General features: G+C 40.9%; 1 protein-coding gene across 4 annotated transcripts in view; it reads left to right on the top strand.

Moving 5' to 3' along the window:
• Nucleotides 1-8,173, top strand: part of MED13L (mediator complex subunit 13L) — a 191,383-nt gene extending 183,210 nt beyond the window's left edge. For all 4 annotated transcript variants that reach the window (XM_066978764.1, XM_066978766.1, XM_066978767.1 and 1 more), the window contains 3 exons: nucleotides 1,688-1,849; nucleotides 3,988-4,100; nucleotides 5,320-8,173. In XM_066978764.1, the coding sequence (XP_066834865.1) occupies nucleotides 1,688-1,849; nucleotides 3,988-4,100; nucleotides 5,320-5,452 (408 nt within the window). In that variant the 3' untranslated portion in view covers nucleotides 5,453-8,173. The remainder of the gene's footprint in view (nucleotides 1-1,687; nucleotides 1,850-3,987; nucleotides 4,101-5,319) is intronic.
• The last annotated feature ends 10,858 nt before the right edge of the window (nucleotides 8,174-19,031 follow it).

The raw sequence follows: 19,031 nt of genomic DNA, 5'->3' as shown, positions 1-19,031 counted from the left end.
CTTCTGTACCACTTTTAGAAAAATGCATTTACAAAACTTAATCTCAATGGAACTCCATCCAAGGGCCCTAAGAACAGCACTGAAAGGTTAATGACCAAAGAGCTTAGAGACCTGGACAAGCCATTTCTAGATGAACCTGTCATAGTAATTCAGTTTAACCATTAACAAGTGCCTAGTAATTGATGTGTAATTTTTGGTTTTAAAAAAGCAACAGCGTGTGATCATTACCTTGTGGGTCAGGGAAGGTCAAGCCTTCGTCCATGTAACCCATAATTGATTGCTGCAGTTTAGCAGTGTAAGTCCTGATTGCTCAGCAGCCAGTTTCAAGGTCTGCTGTTAGGCTTTCCAAGCGCCCACAGCCAGGTGAGCTGCAATCTTCTCCAGGCTTTATGGACTGTTTAACTTCCTTTGATTCCTGTTCAAGATACTACTGTTGGAGAAAGACCTGCTTCAAGGGCTAGCATTGAAGGCTTGGTGATTAAGCCAGTTTCTTTCAGTGAAACCTTTTTTACCTGTTGACTTAAAAGATGTATACGGGTTAAATAGCCTAAGTTATGGACTAAATGGATTAAATTTACCTTCTATGAAATAAAAAGTGAAAGCAAAATAATATTTTCTTTAAAAAAGGAATGTACTCTAGAATGGAATGTCAGTCACCTTTTCTGATACCCGTGGAGATACTTGTAGGTATGGTATTGTGGTCCGTCATATACAAGGCTGTAGAGAGAGAGAGGGAGAGAGAGACAGGATGAGGAAAACAAGCTCACACCCAAGTGTTCCTGTCCGACAGCCTCAGGTATGGAAGGTTCATCTGTCATGGTTTTAATCTGCAGAAATAAAATCACAAATGTATATCCTGACAAGCAGTGACCCCAAATTTGATGAAACTAATTCTAAAACCTTTTATAAAATTGTTTAAAATTCTCCTCTCCTAATAACTTTGGTCCGCATATGAGAACACAAGTGACTAATGCTACAGAAATACAGTACACAAATAAATACCTGATAGAAACAAATGCAGGACAGCAGCATCTTTTTTCTCCACACTTCACCTCTGCTTGGTAGTCCAAATACAAGGCATAGTTTCTTCTGCCCAAGTTATTCTCACAGCAAATAGTAAATGTAGCATTTTTTTTTTCTAAGCTATTAGTGTAACTAACTAAAAGAGCAAACACAATGAAGTTAATGAAGATGCAAGCGTTCATTTTTCTTCCATGTTTGAGTGGAAGAAGAACAGCTTTGGGAAGATTGTCAGTTCAAGCAGATATTTTTTTCCAGGTATGGGAGAATTCTGTGAGGCTATGTAAACTTAGTGAGGCTATATAAACTTAAATTCAACACTGCTCTACTCTGTGCACACCCATGAAAAGCTATTCCGATTCATAGCCAGAGCCCAGTACCTCTAAGTTACTCTGTAGCATCAAACTCCACACCGAATCACCTCAGTTCAGGAGGCTGACGTTGCTGTTAGAGATACCTAAGGTGATTCTGCAACACCAGCCTAGAGAACCCAACTGAGGAAGTGATTAGACATCTTTGACTAAATTCACGAATGACTGAAGGATAGCTCATTAATAGCAAGACACAACTGGATCAAAGACTGAGTGATTAGTAAAAACAAAATTAATGTTATTGGAGGGGATGCAATAACATAAAGCAACAAATGTGCTTTTAAATGTTCTTTCAGAGCCAAGGTGAACGTCTCCTTTCCAGAGAAGCCCCCGAAGAACTGAAGCAGCAACCTCTTGCTCTCGGATACTTCGTATCAACTGCCAAAGCTGAGAATCTTCCACAGTGGTTCTGGTCATCCTGTCCTCAGGCACAAAACCAGTGTCCCCTCTTCCTGAAGGTCTGTCTTGGTAGCCTTTCACAGGGGAAAGGGAGAGAGAATTGTATTTAAACCATATAAATTTCCTTTGAAAATGTTGGGTTTGGGTGTTACTTCTCCTGACAGTACTGGGAATGGCAGAATTACAATTGTAGGTTTAAATTTGCTTAAGATAACTGGCTAATAGAACTTACTCTCCTCTACTTCTAAAGCCATTACCTGAAAATGGAATAGTTTCGCGGCTTCTAAGTACCGATTCATCAGAGCTGTATCCACTGTTAAGGAAATGTCCCAATTTTCATTTTTTAAATTTCAGTTAACCTAAGCCAGGAGGGACGCGTCTCCTATTCTGTCATAATCCAGTCATGATACAGAGATTAAAAGCTAGAAAGGGGAGTAGCACTTCCATATAGAGCCCTTGCTATCCATTTCCCTAGTTGTAAAAGGTGCATGGTATAGTCTTCATTGTCAGAGTGTACCTGATACCTGCCGATCCAGAAGATGGCTATTTCTTGCGAGAGGTATTGGTATCATTCTTGCAAGAGCAGAATTGCTTCAACTAGAGATTCACCAACCTCTGTAGAGTGACATGCAGCTTCTTATTGCAGTGATGCCAACTAACGAGGATGGAAAAGGAAGGTGAAAAATCAGCCTTGAGTAGTGTCATGTAAATACTCGAGCAAGCAAGATAAAAACTAATTAAGATAGTTGCACTTTCTTTATGCATTCCCATGTTAATTAACAAATGCTAAACATTTTTGCAAGTCTCCTAGCTAAACTCTCTCATCCACGTCTATCAGGCAATTATCAGAGTAAAGGTGTTTGATATTTCTCAGTTCTTTCCTCATGCAAAAAAGCCGTTTTAGGACTGATGATTTAAGAACGTCCCTTGCAGTCGGCAAGGCAGGCTTTATATTCAGTATAGCATCTTCAACAGCAAAGTACTAAAGTACCCAGATATGTGAGATCACCTGCCTAATTCTTTACACCCTCTACGTTTTCATGGATAGATTTCCCAGAAGCATGTGCTTTGATCTAAACCTATGGAATGGAGATCTCAAAATAATGTGAAAAGTAAGACACCATATTTTTGGAGCTAGCAGTAAGTTTTATCCTAATCTTAGAACTACCTTTTTTCGTGAATGAATAATATGAAGACTCCAGTTCCAGCATTAAAAACGCTGTCAGAAGAGCTCCAGGCAACCTCATGAATTCCTTCCATAAGCTTATACTAGAGTTGTTCTAGAGAGGAGCCACCACCCTTCCCCCTACTCCCCCTCAGCCTAACACAATTGCTGTCTCAGATCTAGGCTGAATTAAATGTTTAATTTGACTTGGAACATACCGTTTTGGTTTGGACAATTTTTAATAAAAGCAAGGGGCTGAATTCATGCAGTAACTTGTACACTGTTCAGAGAGCAGGTGGTGCTGCCTCCTTTATGCTGCACAGCGCAATTAGGAAACTTGTATGGCATGTGAGACGTACAGATTCGAGTCATCTCTGTCTGATTTGGATTAAGTATTTTTGAGTTGAAGTATTTCACCTCTACGGTGCATGCTGTAACTGGAGGAGTCTAAATTAGAGGTTTTGCCTCAGCAGGCTGTGTGGCCTATTAGGCTATCCACTTGAAAGGCTTATATGGTCGGCTCTACCCCTGGCACATCATCAATATGAAATCCCTTTCCTGCTCCTGCATAAAGTTATGCTGCACAAAACTCACTCCAGAAAGATGAGAGCTGTTCAGAAAGCACGGAACAGGACAAAGGCTGCACTAAGTGTTCTGGTTGGACATGTCACTCTGATGGATCTGGTACTCTGCGGTGGGTCTCCTACAGGGAAAGTCTGAGGAATTAGAATGCTGTGTTTCGTTTGGTATTTTACTAACAGTGACATATGCCAAGCACTTCTTCCCTGACTAAAACTAAGAATAGAATTCAGCGTGCTTTTTAAAGATCCTTGATTCCTGTCAAAAAGAAAAAATTTTTATTCAAAGATGTAATCATTATAGAACTTCAAAATACGCTTGTTTATGGTGGGTTCAATACAGAATCGCTAACTTTCCATCAGAGACAATTCAGAATATATTTGTTCACTGTGAATCTTCATAAATACTTGCTATATGAAGAGTTACATTGTTTGTGTTTTTTTCATTTCACAGGCCTCATTGCATCATCATATCTCGGTAGCACAGACAGATGAGCTACTACCTGCCAGAAATTCTCAGCGAGTTCCTCACCCCCTTGACTCTAAAACTACATCAGATGTCTTGAGGTAATGTCTTTTAGGTTTTGTAGTGCTTCCATAAGGTTATGGGAACTGGAATGAAATTTCAGAGGGACCTTTTATTGGGCGTATCAACAGTTTACACCTCTGTTATGCCCTACACGTAAACAAAACAAAACGAAAAATATATATAGCTCCTGTGACTACAACCGAAGAGCAGGACTTTGAGAGTTACTTCATCAATTTTCCATACTACTCTGCAAAGCTATGACAAGCGATGACTTGTGCCTTATAAAGTGGACTCCTTGGTTTGCCTCCCAAAGATCATTCGGTTTAGCTGGCGGTCTAATCTGGCCTGTGTAAATAATTATTTTTACTCACCAAACCAAACGGAATTATCAAAGGAAATAGAGGTACTCTGCTGATACCCACTATCTTAGGAGTTGGGGTATAAAGGGAACACTTCCCGAATCAATAGAGTTGTGTATCTATCCTGTTGTAGAAGATAACTAGAGGACTGGTTGCCTCTATGCCACCTGTTGGAGACTGAAAATAGATCTGTTTTATGGCATAGCATGCAGGGTGGAACACACCAGTGCACAAACATGTAAATTTCTACCAAGTAGAGAGTATTGGCAGGAAACATGAAAAACAATCTACTTAACTCAAATTGGTGGTTATGTACCATTCTAGAACTGAATGTGTCCTCTTAGAGAGAGGACTGAGCTATTGCATCTTCATTTTGAGTAAAAGGATGATGCTCTTGGAGATGCACAGGGAAAGAAGGAGACAAAACAGACACACATTAGAACATAGGAAATTCTAATCAGACATAAAGAAAAATATTTTTTTACAAAAATTGTGATCAAATATCAGAACGTTTCCCAGAGAAGCTGTGGAACCTCCATCCTGAGAGGTGTTCAAGATTCAAGGTTTTTAATACAGTAGCGGATTAAACTTGTAGAGGTTCCTTCTAATGTAAATTAATCTATGATTCTGTAATTTCTACTGTGTAATGGGGAAGGGCCTGGATTCAAACAGCATGGGCCTAGTTCAAGTAAACTAAAAACAAAAATTACCCCCCTCGCCCTAAGGCACACACTCTTTGCTCAGTTTCCTACTTTGCCAATACCACCAGCATCAATAGGCAGGCAGTCCTCACCACATCGCACCACCAGAACAAATCAGAGAGACGTTTAAGTAAATCTTTTAGAAAAAATGAACAGTAAAATTCCAGTTTCATTTTCTCTGCATTTCTCTTCCACAGGTTTGTTTTGGAGCAGTATAATGCACTGTCCTGGCTTACGTGTAACCCTGCCACTCAGGATCGCAGCTCCTGCCTTCCTGTCCACTTTGTGGTGCTCACCCAGTTGTACAATGCCATCATGAATATACTCTAATAGATAGAAAAGCACTTGTTCTTCTGGCTTATTCTCCCCTCAACCTGAGAAATGTGCCACAGTCTGCAAAGATCACAATTTTGCTTCTCTTCAGACCAGTCCTGTGCTGTGCTTCTGTTCCTCCAAAAGCACATGTGAATTCTGCAGTGTTGAAAAGTAAAACACCTATTAACATCTCTGGCAGCTTCAGTCCAAATTTTGGGAACATCCGAGAACAGTGAACACAGAGTAACCTCAAGCCAGTGTTAGTTTGGTGGCCCAGTAACTACTGGTCAGTCTGATTTTTTTTTAATATTATTTTATTTTTTTAAGGAAGACTACAGTATCTTTTTGGATTAAGAACTCTGCTAAACAACCATAAGCAGTTTCAGCCCTGCAAGTAAATACACCTTGTAGTGACCAGTTTGGGTTGTCCAAAAGCTATTTGTTGTTTGATCATCATAAACTGGGACTTGGCAGGAAAAAACCAAACACGCAGTTGTGGTCTCGTATAAATATTGCAGTTTTCTGTCTACCTGGAGTTCCTGTCAGAGTGGATTGGGATGAATGCATGCATTTGTTACCTGTCCATGTAGATATGAATGGTCTGGAGATATTTTATTTATTTTTAGGTTTGGGGAGGGGAGGGATTAAATTATAAAGGACCAGGAACAGTTGAATATCTTGAAAATCCAGCTCCGTTCCACTCACTGTAGGGTTATTTATCTACATACCTCTCACTCTTCTGACCTAGAAATCAAAAATGAAGCTAATAACAATCAAAAGTCCAAGTTGGGAAGGGGAGCATATCCTGGTGAGGATGTGCCTGTATTTTAAGGAATTCTCACCTGCATTTAGCCTGGTTAAAGCAAGAAAAGGCCAGTGTTTAATGAAGGATAACACTACCTAGTGGAAGAAGAGTAACCGAGAGGTAGGGAGGAAAAATACTTTAAAGCCCAATGTAAGGGCAAATGGAAAGTGGTAAATTAATCTATTGTAGAGCTATGATTGAAATATATTTCCAATAAATTTAGTGATACTAGAAAACTATTTACTGAAACCCAAGTCGCCCTTTAATTCTGGGCAGACTCGTCCATGTACATATCCAAAAATATGGTTTTTGTTTACACTAAATCAGTTACAAATCTGGTGTATTTTTTCTGACTATAGGAATATTATTTCAAAGAAATAATTTTTAAAAATTATATCATTAAATTAGTACTTGAAGTAATACCACTGTGGTGGAAAAGTTACTTTGTTTAGTAAAATGATTGCCATTTCAAAGGTTAATGGCTAATTGAAGTATTTTTATGACTCCTTCATTCCAGGCTTCAAGGGGTTTATATTTAAACTCCATTTTCTAATGTTTGTTGTTGCACTGTGCAGCAGGCATGGACTGCCTTATATGAGGGGTCGGGCACTTTGATCAGGCTGTGTGACCTAGTTATCTATCTGTGGAGAAAAACCTACAAATTTTAAAGTTCTTCCAAAAGACTTTCATGTTCTGGTTAAAAAAAATGAAAATTCTATGATTTTAAAAAGTATTTTTCTTGAGATAATGTAACATTTAAAACAAATTATATAAAAATAAGAATTGCTTGTGTAATGAGAAGGTGAAGTCAGAGAAGTAACCTGTAAATGGATTATCTCATTCTCTGCACCAAACCTCCCATGTGGGTATCTTCTTTGCAATGTATAGGTTAAAAAAAAAAAAATCTGATATCAAACCATTTGTATCTAATGTGTACAGTGTAAAATTGACTTTAAAAATATTGCAGTACTATTTTTTCTTAATCAGAAAAGAAAATTCTCAAGGCCTTTTGAAGAGCATAAAAAAATGAAGATTGTAAACTTGTATAAAAAATTTAACTTGGGGAGGAAAAATGTAAAGTAGACATTTGTAATCTTTTACCATTTGGGGGTTATTTGTTCCCAGGATCATCTGAACTTTGGATTATTATTTTGTTTGTTCTTTTTAAATGGGCCATTTTTATCCAGGGGCATTTCTTCCCCAGAAACCTGGTTCTAAGCAAAAATTAAAAATAAAAAAGGGCAGCAAGGAGTAGTTTTCATCTGGTGTCTTTTATTTAATTTTTTTAAGTTAAGAGAAGCTGGTGACATATTTATACGTTTTTGTGCAAAATAAATGAATGGCAATAGATTTTAAAGAAAAATCTTATGTACTTCAGTGTGAAAAGTTCTGTATAATATTTCCCTTAAATATGCATTATTTTACTTGTGAGTTTTTTACTGAATTAATCTGAAATGTACAAGCCCTGGCTTTCCTACAGAGTGAAGAAAGTTATTTTATTTTTTTTTTTTATTTCTAACTTTGGAAATTCATGCCTAAATCGGAATTATTATTACAGTTGTTTGAGCTAAAGGGAGAGGGAGGGGGGTGGGGAATGTCCAGCATGCTTGTATGTATATTTCAGAACCTTTTTTAAATGTAAAAGCTGTACATTTCTGGGGAGTTCTGAATTTCTTTTTTTTTTCTCTGAGCATTTTGCAGTGAGCTTCTTTTATATATAGCCGACAATTTGAAAGAAAACAAAAAAAAATGTGAAGTTCATTTTAAATCTACAGTATATCGCTGGTACAATACACTAAAAAAGACTTTGATAAAAAGAAACAATAATAATAAAGACCTCCATTTTAAATGTCATTCATATATACCTTGTGGATGAGAGCTATATACTTTTACACACTTTTTTAGATGAATAAATTATTGAATTACTGAAACTATTGGTGGAGTTTTATTCTGACAAGTATTTTCTTAACTCTTAAGTTTTAGCATTCCTAGTGAAGAAGGGCTTGCATTACAAGGTATAGATTCCATGTGATGTGAATGGAACTGAAATTCATTTTAAAGTTTCTTTAATATTTATTTACTTTAGAGCTACAGCTGCCTTCCATGAATTAACTTGGTGCCTGCTTGCCTTTTAGATTTGCTGCATGTTGATAAAGCTATGGCTTTGTCAGATGCCCTTTCACAGCACTAAGGCTTATTTTAATTTTAAAGTTCACAGTGCAACAGTACTTTTCTTTAAGATTGCTATCATGCAAAATAGAATAGTGATTCTATTTAGAATTACGCCTTTGGTAGAAGGAAATTGGTGCCACTACTGTTAATGTTGAGATGAAGAGATTTAAAATTCTGCCAAATGGGGTGGGTGGAAGCAACCCTGGGTAATCTGGTGACACAGCAGCAGTAGCTGCTTTGTGTTAGCAACATTAATCACAAGAGCTTCACCAATTACAGATGAAATTTCTCTGTATATACCAGGTAAGTCTGTAATGGGAGATTTTAATGGCACATCAAAGCCTTGAAGCTCCTTCCCCCTGTAGCAGGATTACAGATAAGATAACTGAAGTGCAGTCAGCCCCAGACGAGAGGAATACAAAACCAGACCTGCCACTTGAGGTTGCTCACAGAAGCTGTACAGTCTCCATCCTGGAGGTGCTGAAGTCTCAGCTGGACATGTCCCTGAGCAATGTGATCTAATTATACCTGGGATTTGTTTGGATGGTTAGTCTTCAGCAGGTCCCTTCCAAACTAAGACATTCTGTACTTAGCAGGTTCTTTTCTAAACACAGAAGTGCAAAATTTGACAAACAACTAGACCCAAGCCCTTTCCCAGTGCTACACTTTAAGAAGTTTGTATATAAAATGTGAGGTCTATTTTGCATCATCTCCTGTAGGAACAGTTCTGGAAAAAAATAATCTTCAGATAACACATTTTTCTGTACTTAGATGACAAACTTTTGGCCTTGCTAATTGCTTTTTAAATATCATATCCTGTGCTTTACTCTTAAACAAGAGAAAAACAAAAGCAATCTGCAACCTGCCCCCTACTTTCTTGCCAGGTCTAACTACACCATCAATTAGCCTGTACAGCTGATGGGAGCTGTCTATTTACAGAAGCAATGAATGTCAAAATCAGATGAGCTAGTTTCTGCAGACCCAAAATGCTTTTAAAACCAGTCTTGTAGTTCTTGCAAAGCATACTTCAGCAACTCACTTTCTATGAAGACAAACTGAGCCCACATTCACAGCTCTTGTGACTGCACCAAGGAATTGCCACTCAGTTTCAGGGCTGTTTTAGTGACCAGTTGGGATTTCCTTGGTAGTTGCAGTTTCTAGCCTACATTAATTTTTGATGCATCTTACTTCTAAGTTTAAAGTCATATACAAAAATAGTCCCTCAGATTTCTAGTTGTTTTAATCTTTTACACTTAGAAATTTCTGTCTTTTAGTTCACTTTACTATTGGTAAATTCTTAGTAAATTACATTGAGTTCACGCGCATAGGTTCTTAGCGAAAGTTATACTTCCATTGTGAGTGCTGTAACCAGAGGGAGTTACTGCAGAGCAGTATTTTTGAAATGGAGCCTACTTAGTGGCTAATTCATTGGCTTTAGAAAAAAAAATAATCTACCAATCAAGTATGCTGTTCCCTGGGGACTGTAAGCAAGAATAGAATAAAAACATTAATCTCAGCTGATTTGTAACAATAATGTGATATTTCTAACAAATGGATATGGTACTGTGGTGATGGATTCTTTAATATCAATGCAGAAAAGCTTTCTAAAGATTAGGCTGAAATTAATTTTTTTCCCTAATTGCCATTTCTATTTTTAGCAAAATATCACGGCCACTTGAAAACAGTTTAAGCACATGTAGAAAGCATTGGAAGTCATGAAAGTAAACACGAGGTCTATGTTCAGTCTCTCACCATTTTTAGTGGAAATGGAAACAGCCCTGAGATCCCCAAACAGGAAGTCTTTGGTCTTTAGCAACAAAGCTGTATTTATAAAATTATGCTGCTTCCACTTCCCTATTTTGAAACTGAATCTCAACACTCTGACAAATGTTTACGTCGGCTTATTTTATGCTTAGCCGACTGTTTGCCTACCAGGTATCCCAGCAGCAGTCCCGTAAGGTTTTCCAGAGGATATATAAACCTCAGTGGTATTTTAACAAAATCTGAAATACTCCTCAAAACCATGGAACATGAAGACAGCCACTTCTCTGACAGGCTGGCTCTGGACGAACAGCGTGTCCCCGGCTGCCACCAACCTTACCGCGTTACCTCCGGCCGGGGTTAGGAAACCCTTCGGTGTGCGCTGGCTCTCGCTGAGGTTCGAGGTGGGGACTCAGTAGCCAACTGGCATGCTGATCAAGTGATAAGAACATGGAATATAGCTTATGTAAGCGATAAAAATATGAATTATGCGTTAAATCTGTATAAGCATTACCCTTTGTTTTTTTGTTATTAGAACCCTTTCAAAATTATGACACCATTATAAAAGACAAAACTAAAAAAAATAAACATGAAACTGGTTAGCACCAAGGCCCCTTGTAGAAAGCAAGCAGGGAAACTTATATCCAGAACTTCCTACACAGTCTTTCAACAAGGATGATGTACCTTCTGTTACCCTGCAACGAGAACCAGGGGAGACTCCTACTAGCCTTTGCTTGCTTCAGAGTAAGCCCGTAACATCCAGAGACTGGTTTACACAGAGGGTTACCGTTACTAGGCTCTAGCCTCTGCTGTTAACAACTTCTCCACCCACAAAAAAGTCTCCTTTCGCAGTTGTTATGGTACCCAGCCACCTCTTCCACCCTCACATCCCATGAACAGGCTTCTGTTCTATACACAGGCACCTTTTTCAGTTCAAGAGATGTTTCATTTCAGAAATGCCTGCTTCTGCAAGATAGTTGTCATCTACAAATCAATAACTTCTAAAGTCACAGAGAGTGATACTCATTTCAGGAGGCTCATTTTAAAAGACATGCCAGCAGAAAACTGGGCCAACCCCTGTGACAACTACAGCACGCCTAGGCCCTTCACAAAGGAAATTTTTCTTACAAAGAAAATTAGATGTTTTTATCCTACCAGCCTAATACTCTCTTTGTTTTTATTTAAATATTATGCTAACAAGAAAACGTCAAACTAGTATAAATCCAGGAACAAACAACATTCTAAAATGCATCATTGCTCCCTCACATTTTTTGAGATTTTTCCTGCCAACAGATTCCAATATCCAGAGTCCCACTTAACAAATGACCACACACACCTGCACAAAAAGCTCACAGGTTCCTGCAATTCTATAAAATCTAATCCCACAGAGTTAGGGAAAAAAAATCACATATAGTTTTTAAACTTTGTAGTTGGGTTAATACTTCAAAAAGTCTCTCTCTAAGCCAACCATTTCTGTCAGTTGTCTGTGACTTCCTGCAGTGACAGCTGTGGAGTGTCGCATCAATCACACCTATTAGAGTCTCTGTGCAGGTGTTGTCTACAATATTATTAAGAAGTTGAAGTCATGTCCCTTTTCTTCCAGCAGGGGTCACGTTTTGACGGCAAATAAAACTCCAGATTCCTAATAGAACTGTCTCAAATAAATAAATAAATAAATAAACTGCACGCATACACAGAGCTCGATCATTAAAGGTCAACCACGCGCACAGGTGCAGGTTCATTGGTCAAAGTGCTCCACCCCTACTTGTAATCAGGTTCAGTGGTAATTTCATTAGTGCCTGGGGAAAAGACAAGTACAAGAGAAGCAGGTGATGGGGTGAGGTGCGTATGGCAGGGAAAGGGAGGCTGTTAATCCCAGCAGGGTAATGACCCATAGAAGTGCTAAAAGAAAGGTGCTGGGAGCAACTCTCCTAGCTGCTGGGTTAAGCAGCATTTTGGAGCTAAAAGTAATTGCCCTTGTATTTCTTTCCTGCTTCAAAAGCTGGGAGCGTGTGGGGAAGGCATTCTGCTGCAATGACACACGCTGGTGCACAACTGGATCGTCAAGCCATGGACGGGAGGCAGAAAAGAAACCTGAAGGGGAACACTGATTAGGCAGGGTCCAAGCCTGGTCTCAGGGTGACTTTAGACATAAATAACAGGGAGTCCAAGTGGAAAACAACACACACATTGTAGCAGGCCTGTCTCATCAAGACCCATGTCATGCTATAATGCAGAACAGTGACAGAGGCAGGATAGGCCACCCCTCCTCTGCTGCTGGCAGCAGAACTGGAGACTTTACCCCAACCACTCGCTCACCCTTCTGTTACCACTCTATGTTGTTGGCTTATTTTTGATGTCGGGGCTTCTTAGCTAGCAAAATGTTGCTTCCACTTCGAAGAATCAGTCTTCTAACATGCTCAAGTAACCATACATTATCATTTCCACGAGTGCAGTTTTGCATTGAAGTAGCAAAACCTTCATTCTCTAAATAAGTTTAACCAGAAGAAGAAAGAATGTAGAGGGAAAGAAAAAAAAAAGACAAATTAGGGAGAAGGTTGAATTAAAATGTTTCAACCGCTAACCTGAGAACACCTGTGTGTGGCAAGTGGCTCCATTCCACCAGCTGTGCGAGCTAGGCTCCATTTTCCCAGAACACCTCCACTTTTCTTTAGTTCTGAAAGCAATCTGGATCACTTGGTCTTCTGTCCACACAGGCACCACAAACCCTTAGTTATAGTCTACAGATTTTTGATCAGTGAGTAAGATTTAGGGTGACCTCTGTCACACTTGCAAGATTCTCATCTGTAGGGCCCTCCATGGCAACTACTTTCTCACCGCTTTTCACCCTTGTTGATCTCTGTTCTTTCTAAATACCACAGCATAAAAAACAAGGCCCATCTAAAGAATATGCACATCCCTTTGCTTTAAAATAAGAAAGGAAAAAAAGTTTCTAGCCAATGTGATTGCAAAGGATAACCTGAAAGCAAAATCTCAGTACAACTGCAAAACTCACGAGCTGTTTTTCTTGTTTCATATGGCTTGAAAACTCCGTGTTTCAGTGCACAAAAGCAGAGCTGCCAAGCTGACAGGTTACCAAGCTGCATCTTGTTCACTGCAGTCACCAGGCCACACGTCCACCTTCCTCTTGTGGTTCTACATCCCCTCCTGCAGTCCAACCTAGATCTCTACCCACTCCTGCCTCTCCCCTTTGCTTTGACATCTAGCAGATAGCAGGGGAGTGTTGTGCTGTTTCCTAGGCATCACCACCAAACCAGCCACCAGGGCAAGCACAAGGCAGCCCACAGCACCGACAGAGGTGAGGGGCACTGGCACATAGCATTAATGCCTAATCCCAGTATGCCTGAGGCCAAGCAGTTGTGGAATGGAGCTGCCGTTCCAAGTTTCTGTGCAAATATGATCCACCATTTCAGCCTCCTGAACAATGTGTTTCCAGCTATTAAGTCCACGGTTATACAGAAGAACTGCTCCAGATTTAATAAGCAAGACATGCTAAAAGGATTGGGCAGATAGGAAAGATCAAAACCCTAATTCTAAAACTGCCGTAACAGATGGATGATACTGGGCAAACTGTTGGCTTTGTTATGCTTTGTCTGTGTAACACTCATAATGACATTGATGCAGCTGTCTGGATCACAGATTCATTAGAAGTGAGAGACTCTTGGACAGAAGAACGCGGAGAATTAGTCTGCAAACTTCAGTCATTATTGATATAAATGATATATCATATCATCGTTGATATAAAATTATTCAGGTCAGTGGAAACTAAAACTTCCAGCAAAGACTTACAAAAAGATCCCAGAATGTTGAGCAAGGGGTAAATACAATGGCAGAAGTGATTCAGTTTCAGAAAATGCATGGTAAGATACAAAAAGTTAAAAACAAAACACATGGGTGTAGAATCGGCTCTAAGCTAGGACACAACCTGAAGATATAACGTAAATTAGGATGCAATATGCAAAAGGTCCCAAAGTCACTGCAGGTATTTCCATGGGAGGGGAAGTAGCACAATGCCTTTGGAAAACCACATGGACTGTCACGACTTTAACGGTGGGGAAGAGAGCATAAAAGAAATCTCAGTCCAACCCCAGCACACACACACACTGCTTCCCTGTGTCTTTAGCTCTGCACACGCCTGTAGTCATCCAGTGCAGAAAGAACACAGTAGAACTACAAAGATAGGCAAAAACAATAACAAATATGACCAAAACCAAGGAATGCCCATAAAAAAAAAAAAAAAAAAAAAAAAAAAGAAAGACTAAACACACTGGGGTCCTTTGCTTCACTAAGAAAAAAAAAAAAAAAAAAGAGCTGTCTGAAGTTAAGGAAAGCCCAAAACGGCAAGGATTGTTCTCACAACGTGAGCCCTAGAAACATCCTGTAAAACCTGCACAAGCCAGGACAGCTGAGCGCTAGGGATGAGCCCCACTGAGGATAAATCTGCCTCCTAAACTGGGTTTCTCCCGTCTCCTGAAACAAAGCCAAGACAATCAGCCCCAGAACGACCACAGCACACCCAACAGCCACAGAGCCCACCAGCTCCACTCCCTTCTGCTTGCAGGGTGGCATCAAGCCCTGGGAAACTGCCTGCAGGGCAGGGGAAACCACTCTTATACCCCTTGACACACAGAGCTGACCTGAAGAGACATGCGTCCTGAAGCTCCCAGGGCCCTGCGGAGGAGGCAGGGGGGATACCTCGGGGGGGCTCCATCTGCATCCTGTCCCTCAGCTCTGCCTGCGGCCGTCGGGGTGAGAGGCGCAGGCGTTGGCGGAGCCGAGCGGGGCGCAGCCCGGTTCCATGCGGCTCCTCCACGGCGCAGGGCAGCGTGCCAGGTGGGAACCTCGGCCACTCCCGTGGTGAGGGCTTTCCTGCCAAAAATGGTTTCATCCTGGGCCCTGATTCAAGCTGGAGTCTGGTAAAATCCAGAGAGCCACTGCTGCCTTTGTGGGGTGCTATCAGGCAGGTATCCGCCTTCACTTCCCTCTTTCAGGTGTGTCGGTAACTCCCCTGGCTGTGCTGCAGGTAGAGGTCTCTATTTTACATCAGGTTTTGATTAAGAACCGAGCTCTCCCCATTCCCAACCCAGCATGTCTAAGAAGCTTGGCTGAAATTGTAGCATCATTAACACCCCATCAATCCTGTGTGAAACATGCCCGTAGGCCAGCAGTGGGGAGGTGTCCATCTGGAATCGAGCCCTGGCATGGATCAACGTCATACGAGAGCTTGTACCCGGCCATTCAGGAGGATCTGCTGTGGGGAGAGGAGCCGGGGGAAGTAGTGAGCACCAGAAAACGCCGGTCAGAGCCTGACTGTCCATGACCGTTGCACTGGCTGGTGGAGGAACTCGGAGCAGAATACCCCATTGCATTGGGAGCTTGCTCATCTTTGACCAGAGCAAAGCAGGTGACCCCTCAGTGCACTGCGTGACGAAACAAAGCTGAAGCTTCCAGCAGCAAACAAACATCAGCTGAAGAAGAAAAATATGAATTCTTGCTACTAATCTGAGCAGGAAGCAGACTGGGCATTCAGCAGCTGGCCAAGCTACAGGCAAAAGCAGTACAGACCTGGGACAGGGAAGGAACAACTTCAATAGGTCTGACATGTTCTTCCCATACCTTGTGGAAGTGAATCAGAGAATGGTAAAATCCAGGACATTTTTCTCTTAGCCCCAAGCTCTGATAGATAAAAATGCAGGCCATGAATGTATTACATTCATAGTGTACCTGCAGTGCATTCAGGGCCTACACAAAAGTGAATGGCCATGCTTATCCAGCTGGGAACATCAGAACTGCTGGGCATTATTTTCTTTATCAGCCTGGACTAAATTTTGAACAGCTCCAAAAGGAGATGTGGGGATGCCAGTGACCAGGTCAGCACAGAAGGAAGGGACTTCCTTTCAAGATAGTGCCTCATTGGCTCCTACACATCAAGTTGAACAAAGTTTACCTACTTCAGAGCGGTGAAGGACCGATGTGCTTGAAAGCTCTAAGGTTGGAATTACTCATACGCTTCCTGACTTCAAAACTGCATATTAATCAGAAGCGTGGGGGGAGGAGAGGGGGCTGGTTAATGCCAGCCTCATGCCTCACCTCCCCTCAAGGCCCAGGGATGCAGGCGTGGCATCTCTGGTCCAAAAGAAGCCCTTGCAGTTGTCTCTCATGCTTGTCTCTCAACAAATGGCCTCATTTTCCCAGAGATTTTCATTCTGGCAGCACTTGGCCCTCAACACATATCAACTGATACATAGTGCTTGTTGGGACACATTTGGACCAGTTCTGATTCTCTGCCCCTTTCTTCTCTCCCCTGCTTTCCAAATAGCTATCCAGGCCTGTTTACTTTGGCAACGCCTGCAAGAGAAAAAAAAAAAAAAGTCTCAATGAAAAGGAAAAATCCATTAGGAAAAGCCAGTTGAGTGCTAAAAGGCCCCTAATCAGTGGAAAGTTTAAAAAGCACCGCTCCAAGAGAGGCTGCGGTGCCTTTCCAACACCTTCACAGCAATGTGTGAGGCTATGACATGTCAAAGTGAAGCCCCAAACACAGGCGCCGAGCCAGAAGGACTGGCTTCATTAGGGCTGAGGAGAGCATTCATGTCTGGGAGGGTGCTGGGGAGGGACTTACTCATGTAAAAACAATTGCATCAAAGCAAATAACTGCAATCAAATTCAGAAGACTTCTTCTGACTGGTTACAGTGCACAGCCTTGGCTGTTCTTCCCAGTCAAATGTGAAATGACGGAGGCAGGCAAGAATTACAGGCTGCACCTTGACTGAAGCAGGAACTCAAATTGGAAGCACTAATGCAGGCCAAAGGAAGGGGATCTCTGCAAAGCCAGCTGGGGCAGAAAGGCAGGGCTAGAAGAGGATACGGTGTTGTGAAGAGAGAAACGTCAAAACTGTTTTCTTTGATGTCTGAAGAAATAAATTCAGCCAATAGCTGGAAAAAATAGGAAATATAATTCAGGCTAAATTGGAGATGCCTAAGAAACACCTCCAGCTATTGATTCCAAAACAAGAAAACTTTTTCCTCAAGCTATACAAGGTATCTGGTGCTCCAGTTTCTAGGTAAAGTTATTTGGTTTGGCTTGCAGAACCCTCTCTATTTCAGACCACCATTTTTCCAGTCCATCATCTAACCTTTCACAAATTCACCACATTACAGATTTCAAAGCATCGCACAGAAGTTAGTGAACTGGTCCTTTCAGTTTCCCCCTGAAGGAGAAAAATGCATGTTTTTCTTTCAGGGAGCAATCAAAATATCTATAATGATTCTGCTGCTTTATAAACTGTTTTGTTTGTTGTTTTTTTTTTTTTAATCTTGATATGTCCACCACATTGTCATAGAAACTATCAGAATTAGGCTCAGTCCCATCTCCTTCATCTGTATTCTTAACTCAGACGCACGTTTAGCTTACAGAAAGTATCAGGCTACACCATAAAGCATGTGGATGTTGCAGTCCTGAGGTGAGCTTACAGCTCAGGAAGATGTTCTCAAGACAACTGTATGTTGCCAGCTGAGCCGTTTGTGTGCCCTCTACAAACTTGTCTTCAACTCCAGGTAACACCGCTACGTAGCCTAAATCACTGCCACGACGTCTTTCAGAACCTGTGCTATCTAGCTGCAGATCACTCCGTATAACTACACGATATCCAGACATGGACAGCAGTACAGACCAGCCCTTATCCACGTGCCAAAATAAGCACAGAGGTTCAGATTGCTGCAGGTGGAATATACTGTTGGAAGTTGCTTTGATTATTGAAACCAAAACCTTTAATTTTCCACGGAAGAAAAAAAAAGGATTGGGTGAAGGGCTTGGACTGGTGGCACGGTATGCTATTACGTGTGATCTCTTCTGCTACTTGAGGTGGAGAATGGGAAATCAAATTCGACTATTTGATACAGGCAAAAAGGAGACACCATGGAGGACGTTGTGGCACAACTCTTGGAGCTGTTCTTTATCATTCACAGATGTCGGGCTACATATAAGCCACTCAAGAGGTAGAAGTCCCATTTTATAAGAAGTATTCAAAGTCAGGAGTTGTTCTGAATGGTAACAAACTGTATCCTCCTCTGACCTATCTGGAAGCTCTCAACAAAGGGAACTTCAAAGTCGTATACGTTGTTTTGGGATATTTAAAATGTCTTATTCAATGTAAACTTCAAAAAAATATTTGTTTATACAGAAAAGGAAAAAGTGTAATCGCTGCATTTTTTGTGCTCTTAGAAGTCTTCACGTAACTGGGAAAGCCATGGAATTTCAAAAAAGTATCTAACACATTACAACATCACCAAACCCTAGTTAAGATCCATACAGCTTAGGCTGATTCAAGTGCAAAAAGCACGGCAAGAACTGAGTTTTCCTTCTAATAATTAGAAAAACAAACAGATACGGAAGAATAAAAACCAGCTATGCCCTGAAACTTTTTATCATCTACAACAGTCAGCTGTAGAGAGAGCCATTATCCTCAGCTGGGCAGAATGAGCAAGTGGAGATGGAATGCCTTTGAACTCAGAGATTACATTTTTTGGAACCGCCTCCCCCCAGCAAAAAAATAATAATAAAAAAATCTGGAAATATCTAGCATGTCATCTGGACTTTCCCAAAAAATACTGTATTGGTGACAATGTGTAGAGGTGTTCCTAGAGTAAAACATCCCAATCTAGACAAGGCTCAACCCACTTCAGTTATCTACTTGTTAGAGAACTTGATTCATTCAGCATTTCCACCTGTCTCTGCTGTCAGCTGACCCTAAATTGCTCTCTGGCCCTCTTGCTGACCAATCCCATCTACCCTTTCAGGTACACACACATACATATATATACATATATGCCCATAGG

This window comes from Anser cygnoides, chromosome 17, assembly GCF_040182565.1.
Source record: "Anser cygnoides isolate HZ-2024a breed goose chromosome 17, Taihu_goose_T2T_genome, whole genome shotgun sequence".
Taxonomy (NCBI): Eukaryota; Metazoa; Chordata; class Aves; order Anseriformes; family Anatidae; genus Anser; species Anser cygnoides.
Note: the sequence above shows the minus strand (reverse complement) of the source record. Positions and strands in the feature narration are given on the sequence as shown.